The 14,745-nt window shown below is 42.8% G+C and overlaps 1 protein-coding gene across 2 annotated transcripts in view; it reads right to left on the bottom strand.

Moving 5' to 3' along the window:
• DCP1A (decapping mRNA 1A) overlaps positions 1-3,749 on the bottom strand; it is a 44,316-nt gene extending 40,567 nt beyond the window's left edge. Inside the window, exons 1-2 of one of the 2 annotated variants that reach the window (XM_077325546.1) lie at positions 3,496-3,749; positions 450-490 (exon numbers count right to left, since the gene is read on the bottom strand). In XM_077325546.1, coding sequence (XP_077181661.1) covers positions 450-490; positions 3,496-3,630 — 176 coding nt within the window. In that variant the 5' untranslated portion in view covers positions 3,631-3,749. The remainder of the gene's footprint in view (positions 1-449; positions 491-3,495) is intronic. The other variant, XM_077325545.1, reaches the window with a different exon arrangement.
• Between the last annotated feature and the right edge of the window lie 10,996 nt (positions 3,750-14,745).

Here is a 14,745-nt window from a genome sequence, read left to right as displayed (position 1 = left end):
ACAGCCTATTGCTACATGTTCATACACTATTCACTCTTCAGGAACATGGCAGTTTACAAAGCAGCCCCAAATATAAGTGCTCAGCAAACCCTGAAAGAAAGGAGGTACTTAACAGGTTTTGCTATACCTTAAAGGAGAAAAGGGGAATCCAACAGACATATGGAATTTCCTCTTTTACAGTGGAATCCTATAAAGACACCCTTCTACACTTCTTAATTTCAATCAATTTTGAAGGGTATTTCCCTAGGACTGCATTGTTAGGGAATTAACCTGCTATTTGTACATGATTCTTAAGATGGGCTTTAGTGTGGAAACAAAAAAGCAGACACACCACGCACCAGGTTGCCAAGTCTTTTTAATGCTAACAGATGGTAACTTTTCAGACATCATCAGCACTCAGAAAGCTGCACTGTAAAGATGAAACTAAAATAAGATCAGTAGAAACTTACCTCTTATAGACAAATAAGGTGCCTTCTATGTCAGTCTTCTCCTGTAACAAACAGGAATTATAGCTATTAATTGACCATTCCTTTATACAGAGCATTTATAGCATTCAAGGTAACATTTTAGCTATCAAACTATTAACAGGTCCTATTTATTTGACTGTTTAAACATATGTTACAGCCCACTCCCAAGATGTCTCAAGCCCCTGTTGGACTAGCATCTGGAAGACATAGGTTCAAATCCCTACTCATGCCATGGAAGCTCACTTTCTTTCAGCCTAATTTCCTTCACAGAGCTGTTGTGAGGATAAAATGGAATAGAGAAGAACTATGCCAGCTGTTTTGGGTCCCCACTGGAGAAGGGTGGGGTATAAATGAATTAAACCCATTAAATGAATAAACAAGCAAAACAGAATTATCCTGGTAAGGAAGCATTTAAGAGCCAAACTGTGGCTGCCACTGGCTTTTAAATGTCACTTGAAAAAGTCCCAAGGGCCCAATCCTGATCGGGCCGCAGTGCAGCAAGCTAAGGTCCTTTTGTTCCCCTACACACAATTTATGAAGTGGCAAAATCTGTGCACTGCCTCCACAAACTGTTTTGGCCCTTGATAAGGTTCAACAGGGGAACAAAAGCACCCATCAGGATCAGGCTCTTTTAAATGCCTGCATCTTCCTGATGACCCTGAGGACAGAGTAACATCTAGTTTGGTTCTTAGTCATTTTAACAGCTGCATTAGAAAAAAACAATTTGAAGGTCTAACAGCAAGAACAATTTTTATTACAACATATAAAGTGCAAAATTTTGAGAGAAAAGGAATACAGATAAGTATATACTATATTTCTCACTCAGTTAGGCTTGAGAGACAAAATACAGCAGTTTGAAGAGTATGAGCTTAAGACTAGCTTTGTAAGCAGCTAACCAGGCAGGGACATTACGTACTTTAGGGAGTTTCCTTTATTTTATTTGTCTAGTCTTTTAGCCACCATGCCTATACATTCACAAGTATTGGCAGTCTATGTTTCATTGGCAGCGTATTCGCTGGGCATGAAAGTCCTCAGTTCCATCCATGGTATCTCCAGTTAAAAAGCTCAGGTAGCCAGTAACGTGAAAGACCTCAACCCAGGGGTAGTCAAACTACAGCCCTCTAGATGTCCATGGACTACAATTGTAGTCCATGGACATACGGAGGGCTGCAGTTTGACTACCCCTCCCTCAACCTGAGACCCTGAAAAGCTGCTGCCAATCTGATAGGAAATTATTGGTCTTAATGGACTGATTCGGTATAAAGCCATGTCATGCATTCATATGCATATGCTTCTTTAAGACATATATATTTATTATATTTACATATTGCCTTCCCCAAATGCTCAGGGCAGTTCACATAAGACAGAACAATACAGATAACTTAGATTAACAAAAATGAAGTGAAACAACAAGCAACAATGTGGGAAAAACAACAAGCAATAATGTGGGAAAAACTGAATTAACTCACACTGATAGCCCAGTGGATTGGGCAGAATTATGGTGGGTGCCATAGGAGGGAGGCTCAGGAGAGGGCCCTTGGGAAGTGGTGGTACCAGTCTACCTCAACCAAATGCCTGGTAGAGAAGCTCCCTTTTGCAGGCCCTGCAGAACTGTTCAAGTTCTGTCAGGGCCCTAACCTCCTCTGGGAGCTCATTCCACCAGGTGGGGGCCAGAACAGAGAAAGCTCTGGCCCTGGTTGAGGTCAAGCAAGCTTCCCTGGGACCAGGGATCACCAGGAAGTTGAAAGTGCTAGAGCGTAAGGCTCTTTGGGGGGTATAAGAAAAGAGGCGATCCCCTCGTGTACACTGGGTCCGGACCGTGTATGACCTTAAAGGTGATAACCAGAATCTTAGGACCGTCCAAGTCATGAAAGCAGACCCTTCTGTCAATAACGCCCTTCAATCAGGTAGACTCCTATGTGGGTGCTGCTGTGAGGATATGTATCCCGTGACCAAGTGGTAAACCACTAAGATCTACTCTAGAATGTACACCAACTTTTAATTGTTTTTAAGACTACTTCCTGATACTTCTTTACTTTAATTCAGCAATATTATTTGCACAACTTTCTTTTTGTTTTGACAAAGATTTCTGCAATTGGCATATATCATATTCATGTGTGGTTGGGTTCCAGAAATGAGTGTCAATTAGAGCAGGGGTAGTCAACCTGTGGTCCTCCAGACGTCCATGGACTACAATTCCCAGGAGCCCCTGCCAGCGTTTGCTGGCAGGGGCTCATGGGAATTGTAGTCCATGGACGTCTGGAGGACCACAGGTTGACTACCCCTGAATTAGAGTATAGAACCGGTGAAAAGGTGCCCCTGGACATGGAAAGCATGGGAAACTCATAATTTGTATTTATTTTTAAATACAAAGTCTGCACTAGCAAAATTTATTTTAACAATACATTTACAAGAATCAGAGCTTTTTCATCTGGTGTGCTCACCCACAGGACATGCACAAAGCAAAATGCTGTTAAGTTTGTAAATTGCCATTGAATTTGTTTAATTTTGCAAAGACTGATGGACAAGGATTACTTGTTTTTGATTAATTCGACTGTCAGAACAGTTGAAACTGTATTAGAGGCCACATGATCAATCCTAAACAGGTATGTTTGGAAGCGAGTCCCATATTATTCCACGGAGCTTATTCTCAGAAAACTGCTCTTTCAAACAGCTGAGCATGAAACCAGAGCGTGGGGCGAAGGGGGCACCAGACTGCCTTGCTTGAAAGCAGTGGGCGTGTTTCGGAAGGGGGGGGATTAATTAAGTTAACCTCTCGCGCTCTTTTCCCACAGGGAAAAATTTCAGTGGGTCAAGGAAGAAGCGGTGCTCCTCGGCTGCCTCCTTGGGGAGGGAAGCGCTTCGGGGCACAGTCCCCGTCTCTTGTTGGCCTTCCCGGCAGGGGGAATCCGGGCACGAGGTGTGCGGGCCAGCGCTGATAGGACTGAGGGAATCTCCGCGGAGGGCGCGAGGGGCAGAAATGGGGGCAAGAAAACGCGCGCGCCCAAACGGGGACGGTTCCACTCACCCACTCGTTGGCTTTGGGGCTGAAGCTGTACAGAGCCACCTGGCCCGTCACGTCGGCGATGCTGGTGATGTAGGGGTCATGCTGCTTTAAGGCAGCCAAACTCATCTCCTGCCCCGCTTTACTCAAAGACTCCATTTTGGATCCGGGATTTCGGCACCAGCCACTACAGCGAAGACAAGGAAGAAAGTCGGGGAAGGCCAAGAAAGAGTCACCAGCGCGGAGTCACAAGCGCACTGTTCCCCTCCGCCGACTGGAAACTGCTGCTCTGCACTTTTCGTTCCGTTCCCTCTCTCGGGCATTCAAGGGCTCTGCGCCTGCGTGTGCTCTCTTCGTTTTACCAGTCCCCGAGGTGGTTTAACTAGGAGCTTGGTGGATAGGTTGTTTAGCTCAGCACGATCCTGAAATTTCACCGTTCTCAGTCTATGAAACGTTCGCATTTATAAAGTTTTTTAAAAAGGTCTTTTGTATGCATATACCACAAAGAAAATTGTTTCGCACTAAGGATATAAAGAGGTTTTGTCTTTTGGTAAGAAATCCACCAGGTTCCTTTTTACAAATGCAGCAAGCCCCGATATGACTTCATGTAGTAATTCTATGCGTTGCCTACTGCAATCTGGGAACTCCCAGGTGTTCAATGAAAATCAAAACGATTTTTAAAAAATCATAGCGGTCTGAGTTTACCTTTGAATCACTTTAATCATTTAGTGTTCAGTTTTGGAACAATTTCTAGCATAGGAAACTGAAGTCAAAGATATTCATTAAACAAGTCTTCCCCATTACTATGTGTGGGTCTGAAAGCTGATTGATTCATTTGAACTTTGATGCTGGAGGATATGGACTGCCTTAAAGATAAAAGTGGGCTCTAGATCAAATCAAGCCTGAATTCTCCCTAGAAAATAAAATTACCAAACCGAGGCTGCTGAACTTTGGTCACTTATAAAAATACAAAACTCACTGAAAAGCCAGTAGTGCTAGGGAAAGTTGAAGGCAGCAGGAAAAGAAGACCGAGCATGAGATGGATTGAATCGGGAAAGAAAACCAGAGTCCTTTATTTGTACGACTTGAACAAGGCTGTTAATCAAGAAAGTGTTGGAGTCATTAATTCATAGAATTGCCATAAGTCAGAAGCAACTTGCCTTAACATACATATGTCCCACAGCTGGGTCCAAATAGCAAAGATCTATTAGCCTCTCCCCTCTTCCTTTTTTCCTTGTCACCCACTCACCTTTATTTACTCCCATGTTCGCCTCTCTCTCGCCCTATCCTATTTCCTCCTTTCCTTACCTTTCCCTCCTTCTTTCTCCCTACCTACCAACCAACGTACCATTTATCTGTATTCCATCATCAGGTATACTTATCCTTATCTATTGTTCCTCTTAATATTTGTGAAACAGCCCTGGGGGTAAGGTGCCCTGGCCGCATCCTGATTAGCCCTGCACCTACAGCTCCCGCCCTCCATCCCTCCCTCCCTGGACGCTAGCCACTTTGCTCTCAGACGCTCACAAGCTCTCAGCTTGTGAGATAGAGACACAAAGAGCCCTGCCAAACTGCAACCCAGCCCTGCTTACCTGCTAGGGCTCCTGCTGTGAGGGAAAGAGAGAGACAGAGAGCCACCCAAATGAGCCCTCATTCCCTGCTACAAACATCCCTGATTACCTCCTATGGCTCCTGCTGCAATGGGGGAAGGGGGGGAGAGAGAGAAAGAGATCTGCACCTGTTGGTGTCCCCTGTGTCCTAGCGCCCATTACATTACTGGTTGCAATGGGCTTTCTTGCTAGTTATTATATGTATATTGGTAGCAGAGATGCCGGTCTCCGTTTGGAACTTGGGGACCCCCCAGAATTATTGCTTATATCCAGACTACAGAGATCAGTTTCCTTGAGGAGACTGGATGTCTCTCCCTCAAAGATCAAAATGGCACTGCTAAAGGGCTCATTCCCCTACCCCTTCCTTTACTGACAGAAACCAAGATCTGAAAACTGGCAATACTGTGCCACATGCTGCTACTATTTTAAGGCTTTTTTCAAGGTCATTAGACCAAATGCCCCTTCTGACCCAAAACCCACTTCAAGAATCAGATATGAGGTCGAGGACGAAGCAAAAAAAGTAACCAAAAAATTAGTTGCATGAATAGCGAAACCACAGCTTTGCAGATCTCAGTCCAGCAATGGTAGCACATTTTTTATACCACTTTCTGTTCTTTGTCACCAAATTGGCACATTTTATTGCTCCTTGGTGACTGCATATAATTTATCACAAACTGGTTGGTTTTCTAACTGCTATAGTTCAATTACCCTAAAGCTGATAGCTTCCCTATTACAATACAACACTCTATTTAGAGAGTATGTGTACAAAGTAGGTTTGAGCAGGTGTGAACAAGCTCAGTCAGGTCTCTTTCTCACAGGATCCTTTCCCATGACCCATGTTTTATCGTACCCCCCCCCCCCCGGCTTGTTCTTGTCTATCCTGCTTACAGGCCTCCCTTGCTGTGTACATGACCTGATGTTCTGTTATGGCTTCTGGTAGTACTTAATACTGACTTTAAGCAAGGCTGGGTTTGGGGGTCTCACAGGGTTGTAGAAAAATCTGTCTTGTCTGTTTTGTTTTATTAATACGCTCCTTTAATCAAAGGTCTTGAGCATATGACCAGTAAACAGAATAAATAAAACACATAAAACAATGTATAAATATAACAATACATATAAAATTTCCCCATAAAAGATGACCATTTAGAACCCATTTTAATAGTGTTTCAGGGAAATCTCTATTGCCAAATATTTGGCAACAGATCAGATTATGTCTGGATCAAAATCTGCTAACAACAAAGAAGTCACAAAGATTCAACAGGAAGCTAATATGTGCCCAGGATAGGTATGATTCTAGAAATCTCTACATTAAAGTCCATTGGTCACAAAATAGCATGAGTTGGTCTCTGTAGCTCCAGATGCACAGCAACAGGAGCAGTCAGGAGCACACTTAGCAGAGTGCCCGCTTAGTTCTGCAGTCACAAGCAACTCTGCGCCTTATTGAACCCACAGTTTAATATATACAGTAAAGATATATGAGGGAATCTTGTGTGTCCATGGCTCCAGTGTCATATTTAAGGGGCCACAGATTTGGCCATTTTGAGAATTAGATGTATTCATAGGATGCTAACTCTTGCAGCACACTTGTGCCAAGATTTCCAGGATCAGATGCTACACTGGTATTCTACATCTTCAGTGTTCTCTGACACTTAGTGGCAGTTGTGGGAGCTATGCATGGAGTTGACTGAATTTGCTAAGTTGTTATGGGAATTCTTTGATGAAATAATGCACCTGCCTTTTCAAGAACGGCTGTCAGACTGCAGGTTTAGAATCTTGTATATAAAATGGTATAATGGTTAAAGAGGATGAGATTCTAATCTAGAGAGCCAGGTTTGATTCCCCATCCCTCCACATGCAGCCAGTTGGGTAACCTTGGGCTAGTTACAGTTCACAGGGCTACTCTTGTAGAGAAGCCCCAGGGTATCTGTTGCAGGGACAGGAGTAATCCAAGTAAAAATGTGGGATATAAAAAGAACAATCTGCTTCCACTAACGAATGCCTCAGCTGAATGTTAGTTTGTTTGTTTAGTTCTATACTGCCGCTCTCAGTTGACTCACAGCGGTTTACAATAAAATGATAAAAACATAGTTAAACCCCTAAAAACACCCCTTAATATAATTAACAAGATGGAATTCCAAAAAAAAAAAAAACCCTCCACCCCCACCCCTGTTCAGCACATGGGTCAAAAGCTCTTTCGCTGGGAGTGAGGGCTCTGACCTGACACACACATTGGGGATCCACCGATGGTAACTCTGGGACCCTGTACTGGCCTCAACCATGTGCCTTACAGGCCCTACAGAAAGCGGACAATTCTGACAGGGCCCTTAGCTCTTCCGGGAGCTCATTCCACCAGGGCCAAAAACATTGTATTTCTGAGATGATGATGTAGTACAGTGCTCTGAGTCTAACCAAAGAGGGTGATTTATAAATTAAACAAACAAACACATAGTGGCACCTTCAAGATACAACAGTAAGGGGACTTAGTTGCTATCTTTAAGTATCCCCAACAGGCCTTTTCACCACTATCTCAAACCATAACTTTACTGTTGAATCTTTTCAAAACCATATTGCCTTAGATTAGCTCCAATCTGTTTCCTTTTCTAGTTTCTGTGGAAAGCAACAAAAAATGCTGTGTTTATGCTAAAACAGCAAGTCAGTGAAGATTATTAAAAAAAATATAACCCAGCATCAAATTAAGTAGGAAGCATGGTTATTGAGAGGCATGAAGGGACTGAGGTGAAAATTTATTCCTTGACTTTAGTGGCTGTCTAAAGCCTCAGGCCAGTATTCTAGACAAACCCCTGCTTTAAATGGATGAGTTCAAACATTATTGCCCTGAAGCAGTAAAATTCAACTATTCAAATTACTTTAGTGCAAAACTTTAAGGACATCACTTTTTCCTTTTTTTTTTTTTTGGTAGAACTTATTTTTCTCTAGGAGTAATATTAAGAGTTTTCAATATAAATGCCAAATGGTTAAAACAGTGCAAAACTAGAAGAGAAAGAATATTTCATTAAATAACACTGTCTAAGTTTTGAATAGATTCAGAATACAAAGTGTGTGTTCTTCGGTTTTATCCTAAAGCTTATCACCTCCAGCCCTCCCAGGAAGAATAAGATAATGTGAATTGCTACGCTATTTGTTCTTTTGTATAAAGTTGATGCAAACTTTCATGGAGTGGAAAGCATTAAAACAACTATGATTAATTGAACCATGTGATTTAATGAATTAGCAGGATGATAACATAAAAGACATTACTCATCTGTGTGTTACCCTCTGGTAGCAGAAAGCCAAGTTGCAGTTGATTTAGGGTGATCCTATAGTGTTTTCAAGGCAAGTGACAAACAGAGCTAGTTCGCCATTGCTTTCCACTGTGGAACACAGCTATAAAATTAACACAGCTGTAAAAATGGCCATTGTTGAAACAAATCACTATAAACTGCATTGATAATCCAGCAAGAACTGATGTGCGAACAGCCAGTTTTATTTCTACAGCAGCAGTCAGAAAGGTTAAATTGGTCACAAGCAGCCCTCCTTATATTGCTCAAGAACATTAGAAGGATTAATAATTTATGGATTATCTCCTTGAAACAATGATCTGGTACAGGCAGGTAATCCAATCTCCTATATCCTTCTGACATGGAATGCCATTTCATCAAAGGACTGCGTCAGGGTGACAACTTTTCTGGAAGGCAGTGTCGGCCTGCCAGCTGGAGACATACAAATTGCCAGAATTTACCTCATGAATATGATGTCTTCCATTTGAGGACGGTAAGTGGTTTAATCACACAGGAAAAACTGAAGATTTGTCAACCATAAATGTTTGGTTCCCAAATGATCCATTTTTATTCTTAAAAGAATTTCATTCTGAAAGCAGCACAAAGTAAAAACCACCAGTCATTAAGGCATATAATCATTCAGAGATTACAATTTGAGTTGATCTTCTATTTGCTTTTGTGTATGTGTTTAGAATGCTCCTAATTATTATAGGTGATAGTTTTACAAGCAGTCTATTAAGTATCAGAAGTCTTTGTCACTGGAATATGAATGTTTTTTGTTCCTATACAGTATTCAGATATTTGTGCCTTTTTTCCTGAATGTTGTTAACACAAACGTAAAACTTCCTTTTTTCCTGAGAAGGAGATCCACTGGGATCAGTAGAATTACTCTGAGTCTACAGCAAGCAGCTTGAACTGTACAGATCAATACGAGATAAGGAGATCCCATTTTTTTACACTAGAAATACCATCCAAACTAAAGTGGTCAAAGTACCAACATTCCACTAGTAAGAAACACAGTTTTCTGAAAGTTCTGGTTAAGAATTCACCAATCTTGTATACTAGGTAGAAATGCATCAGTCTAGTGTAGAATGAATCCAACTGAACAAAGTAAGACTTACTATTCAGTAAATATGCCTTAGATTAAACAGCATGTCTCATTGAAATCAATAGTCCTTGATTGTGGCCTAAACTGGTTAGCTATCTGGGCTTTCCTTCCTTGTTCAGTTTACATCTTTCAATATCTTGATCTCAGCCAGGAGCTATAATATCTGTGATCTCTGGGTGGTGCATTCTCCACAGCACCCAGAACAAACTTGTGAATTTATAATGCAACATATAGCAATGACAAGAATAACAGAACTGTATTAAGGGTGAGATTTTATTATAATTATATAGTCATAGTTGTTTTGAAACTGGGAAAAATGGGACCTTGTGTTCTGTGACCTTAGGCAGATTTTGAGTGAATGGCTAGAAGGGACTGTGATGCTGCCTAGGGAAATGCCAATCACCTCTTTGGGGTTATAGGTGAATTTCTTCCAGGACAGACTGGCCAGGGATTCTGTTTCCTGCGGGGAGGGGGCTACATCTGGGCATGAAGTTGGGGACCCTGTGGTGGGCAGGTCATTGTGATTTTCCTGCATTCTGCAGGGGGTTGGACTAGATGACCCTGGATGTCCCTTCCAACTCTATGATGCTATGATGCTAAAGCTTTGCATATGTTGATGGTTGGTATTGATGTGCATGTGATTTAAAAAGCAGATTCTACAGCCGGGGAATAAATCAGCTTCTATCAAGTACATTAACTAGAAAATTAATAATGGGTTGTGTATTAGTATCAGGTATGTTAGTAACAGATTGTTTCAAAGCAGTTATCCTTGTGGAATAATCCTGGGCTTCATCTGCCAAAGATTTTAATTATGCAGATTCTACATTTGGCTTTTAAATCAGTGTTGTTTGCTCTGTTGTTGTTTCTTACTTCCTTACAGAGAAGCTTTACTATTTCATAATAAGCTTTTTGTTATTTTAATCTGCAATAGTAGGTCAAAAGCATTTCTTTGATCTCACAGCTTCATGTTTGTATATGTATGCCTGTTGATTAAAATAAGTAGTTATTAGAAAAGCAGTTACATAGCAGCTATTAGAAAGCAGGAAGTGATGCAATCCTGTTAATTACATTTAGTTTTGAGAACTGAAGCAGAGGCTGTATTCCCTACTGTATGCACCACTGTTCCTCTTCTTATTGCACAGAACTATAAATGCTGTATGTGTGTACGTCTTGATACCAGCTGTTGTCTTAAATGTCCTTTAGCAACATGCGGGTCCTAGTTGGTTGCTCTATTTTATGATCTAGCCACATTGTGGAGATGTGTGCTTGTGCACATATGTGTAATTGTTGTGATGGTTAGAAATCAGGGCCATTTCGCACGGCTTCAAAGTAGCACAATGGTTGCTATTTGGAAACGCTACTAATTTGCCATAACCCACGACGTCGTAGACAATCTGCAACAATCCTGAAACCAATCAGCAAAAAGCGCTTCGTTGTGGCGCTTTCAGGGGAATCCAGAAAAGTGGATTCACCCTCCGGATAGCGATACACTCCTGCAACCAATCTGCAACAGTAGCGCTAAAGACCTGTGCGTTACCATTGTTGCTGGTTCTTCAAAGTCCCTCCCCCTGGCTCTCTCCTCCAAACTTCCGGCGAAGCGATCGCCATTTTTTTTTCTCCGAGCGAGCGGGGATAAACGCACCAGCGAGCCTCTTTCTGTTTAGAGGCTTCCCTGGCTTCAGTCCTTCACCTTTAGTCACTAAGCACAAACCACTGAAAAGCCCGTTTGCTGAAATAAAGTCCCTTTATTTTTTACAAATAAATTCAGCCGAAAATCGGGCCCGTGAGAGGGGGGGGGATTTTTTTTTTATCACTCGAGGCAGCGTGCAAACGATCATACAATCAAACGACAGCTCACATTAGGCAGCTGGATGGGTCTCTCCGTAGCAACGAATCTACCTAGATTCGTTGCTATGGGTCATTTCTTTTTTTTAAAAACCTTTCTTAAAGGGAAAGGGGCTGTTTGGGAGCATGCTAACGGCTGCCCATTGGCTGCTTGACGGCCAGGGGCGGGACGAGCTTGGCAATAGCGCTTCCTTTCTAGCGATTTCTGCCGATACCGGAAGCCTGTGGGAAACGCTAAAAAACGCAACTGATTCCACTACAAAGGCAGGTATGCATAATGACGAATTCCACTATTTTAAATGGCGATTTTTCATTCCGCAAACAATTTGCAACAAAGATCCCTGTGCGAAAAGGCCCTCAGAGTTGCAAGTATTATCTAAACTGAGACAGATTTATAAATGTTGTGTCTGGACTGGAGTCATTGCATCCCAGCATCAATGTTTCGAATGCTCAACATAACCAAATCTGTGGATCTTAAATCTAGAGGTTGGAATCATGAACGGAAAAGTTAGAGCTTTCTACAAACCTGGAAAAGACCCAGGTTTGCAGAAAAATCTGATATCAGAAGTAAAAAATGTCCCTTGCAACATGCAAGCTGTAAATAACTTGAAGCAATATTCCAGAAAGAAATAACTGTGAATAGCAGTCTGTTATCATGTGGCCTTAATGCATTGCTAAAATAAAACTAAGGAGCTGGCCCAGGAGCAACAGATTGTGTCAGGTCACTAGTCAGTGAACTAATAAAAATTTTCCCAGTGGACTGTATTTATCAAGTCAAAAGTAATTACATAAAAACCAAGTACTAGTTTACATGGCAGATTACAATAGGTCTTCCAAAGCCCTCATGATAGGCTGTGCAATGCTTTCTTTCATATTCATAAATATACTATAATCTATAATTGTATGAATAAAAAGCCCCCAAGACTTATCTAAAGGGGCCATTGGCACTGCGGGGGAGGCATGCCGACAGGGACCTGGCTGGTGGGAGAGAACTTCCAGACCGGGAATCCTCTGGGCAGCATGCATGTTGGCATGGCGATGGGGGCATGGCTGAGCCAGGCATCTGTTAAAAGGATGGTCTGGCGTTGCTTGGGCTCTTTTCCCCCTCAGGGTGCTCGAAGATGCGAAACCCACCCTCCCTCCCTGTTTAAGAATTGTAGGATTGTTTGTTAGAGGTTGGGTTGTATTATTGTTTAATTGTCACAGCTGGCAGAAGTAGAGCATGGGAAGGATCAATTTTGGGGCAGCCAAGCTTGCGTGCTGGCCCTTAAGGGGCTGTGTGGACACAGAGCCTGATGGAAGGCTAGCATTTCTGGGAGGCAGGAGAACTCAGCAGAGGCTGACGCCCAGAGGGGTCATTCCATGCTGCCTCCCCCCTTTTTCAGCCTGCCGTTATGCCTGGGATTTTGGGCTGGATAGCCAATGCAACCAGTTGAGGGGCAGGCTCCTGTGGGCTGCCTTGTGGTCAGCTGGCCACAAGCGGGCAAGATCCTCTTCCCATGCTTGCCATGCTCAAGTTTGAATAAAGGCTGTGGCCAAATATTTTTATGCCAAATTATGGTTGTCAGTGTCTTTATTAGGCGGTCAATATCCCCTTGCAAGGCAATAAGCTTAGAGTGATAATGTCACAATAATCACATCTTACTAAGAGTGACCATGTTAATAATATACATGTGGGGGAAAGCCTAGGGGAAAGTCTTGGCTTTATCTGTCCCTCTGGCATAGTGCTTTGGAGAGCTGTGGAGCACAGACTGCCTACTTTTTCCTCAACTGTCTACTTTTTGTGCTGCCATTATAACAGAGATGAACAGTGTCACATTCAGGACAAAACTTGGTCCTGTTTCTCTACCTGGGGTTTCTAAGATATACAGACATAATGACAGTCAACAAGACAAGTGACAAGAACAAAGTCTATAAATCAGTCCAAAGTCAGGGAGCCAAAGGGTCAGTCTAAGGGCCAGAGGAAAAGAAAGTCCAGGTCTTAGAACCAGTGCAGGGCACAAGGTCTAGGTCTCTAGCTGTGAACATAAAGAAAGATAAGCAAGGACAGACTACAAAGATAGCATTTCAGCTCACAGAGGCATGTGGTATGCCAAGTTGCTTCCACACTGACCCATGGTCAGTGCTTTCCTTTCATCTGCCTCATTAGCTGACTCATCCCCTGAAGCCCAAGTGTTGCTTCTTATTGCTAAGCCTGCCATCTTCCAGGTGTAACTCCTTTACTTCCCTATCAGTTTGGCATTTCTGCTCCTGCTCCAGGAATTTGGCATAATTCACTCTATAACAGTGTGCAAAGATTCATTCATAGTATGTTGCATCCATGTGAGTCAACTACACATTAAGAGTTTAATCCAGAATAAATATTTCAGTGGCTGAATGGAAATTGTGTGCTTCCTGCCTCCCGCTGCAGCCCCACTGATCTCTACAAAATGCTACTCCTGAAAGATAGGGAATTGTAGGAATGTTGTAAGGAGAGTCTTCAGGAAGGGAAATCAGAAACAATTGCCAATTTAGTTTGGATCCAGCTGTGTATCTTTAAAGATGTATGTTGGCATCACCTCTCACTTCAGGCTTCAACTCAGAACCTGTCCCAGACTTGTGTGGGTGATTTACTTTGACTGAGACAAGCTGTACAAAATCAGTAGCTGCAGCAGCCAGGCCAGGACACTCCTGGAACAGGCAAGGTGAAACTATGGGCTTCAGGGTCAGTAACAGAGTTTGACAGCCAGGTGGAGTCAGTCATATCAAGTCCTGCCTGGGGAAGTGAGCAGCCTAGGAGGTAGTTGCAGCTGAGATAGGACTTCAAGGCATGTTGAATTGGCTGAAGGGGTAGAGGAAGGAGCAAGCCAGTGGACCCTATTTAAGGAGGGTCTTCAGCAGGCTCGGGAGGGTGAAGTAGCCCTGTTCAGGCAGTATTTGAAAGCACAGGAATAAAGCAGTGCAAGTCTCCTCAGTCTGAGGCTTTACAGGTTCTTCGCTGAAGGGAAGGTCATGGTCAAGAAAGGGCAACATGGTATTGACCAGGGGAAGTATCACAATGAGAGTGTCAGTTAAGAAATGATATGAACAGATAGTTGAAAACAGATAGTTTAGCATTGATTGAGAACTGGGAACGAGGCAAAGAGGAGTGAGAGAATCACAGAAGATCTCTGTTCAAGCCCAAAAGGGACAGTTGACATTGCTGCTGTAGGCTCTGGCTTATGACATTGATGTCGTAACAAATGATGAACAAATACAGAGGAGAGGCAAGAGGCACCAAACTCACAGCTTGGGAGCCTTTACCTCTTTCACCCAGGTGACTAACAATAAAGATTCTGTGACAGCAAGGCCATTTCCACATGGAGGGGTAAAACGCGAATGGCCTCCTGCTGGCAAACGCAGGATGGTAAATCTCATGTTTACAGCCCTCCTCATGCGGAGACCCCCTCCCGTG

This window comes from Paroedura picta, chromosome 3 (assembly GCF_049243985.1).
Source record: "Paroedura picta isolate Pp20150507F chromosome 3, Ppicta_v3.0, whole genome shotgun sequence".
Lineage (NCBI taxonomy): Eukaryota > Metazoa > Chordata > Lepidosauria > Squamata > Gekkonidae > Paroedura > Paroedura picta.
Note: the sequence above shows the minus strand (reverse complement) of the source record. Positions and strands in the feature narration are given on the sequence as shown.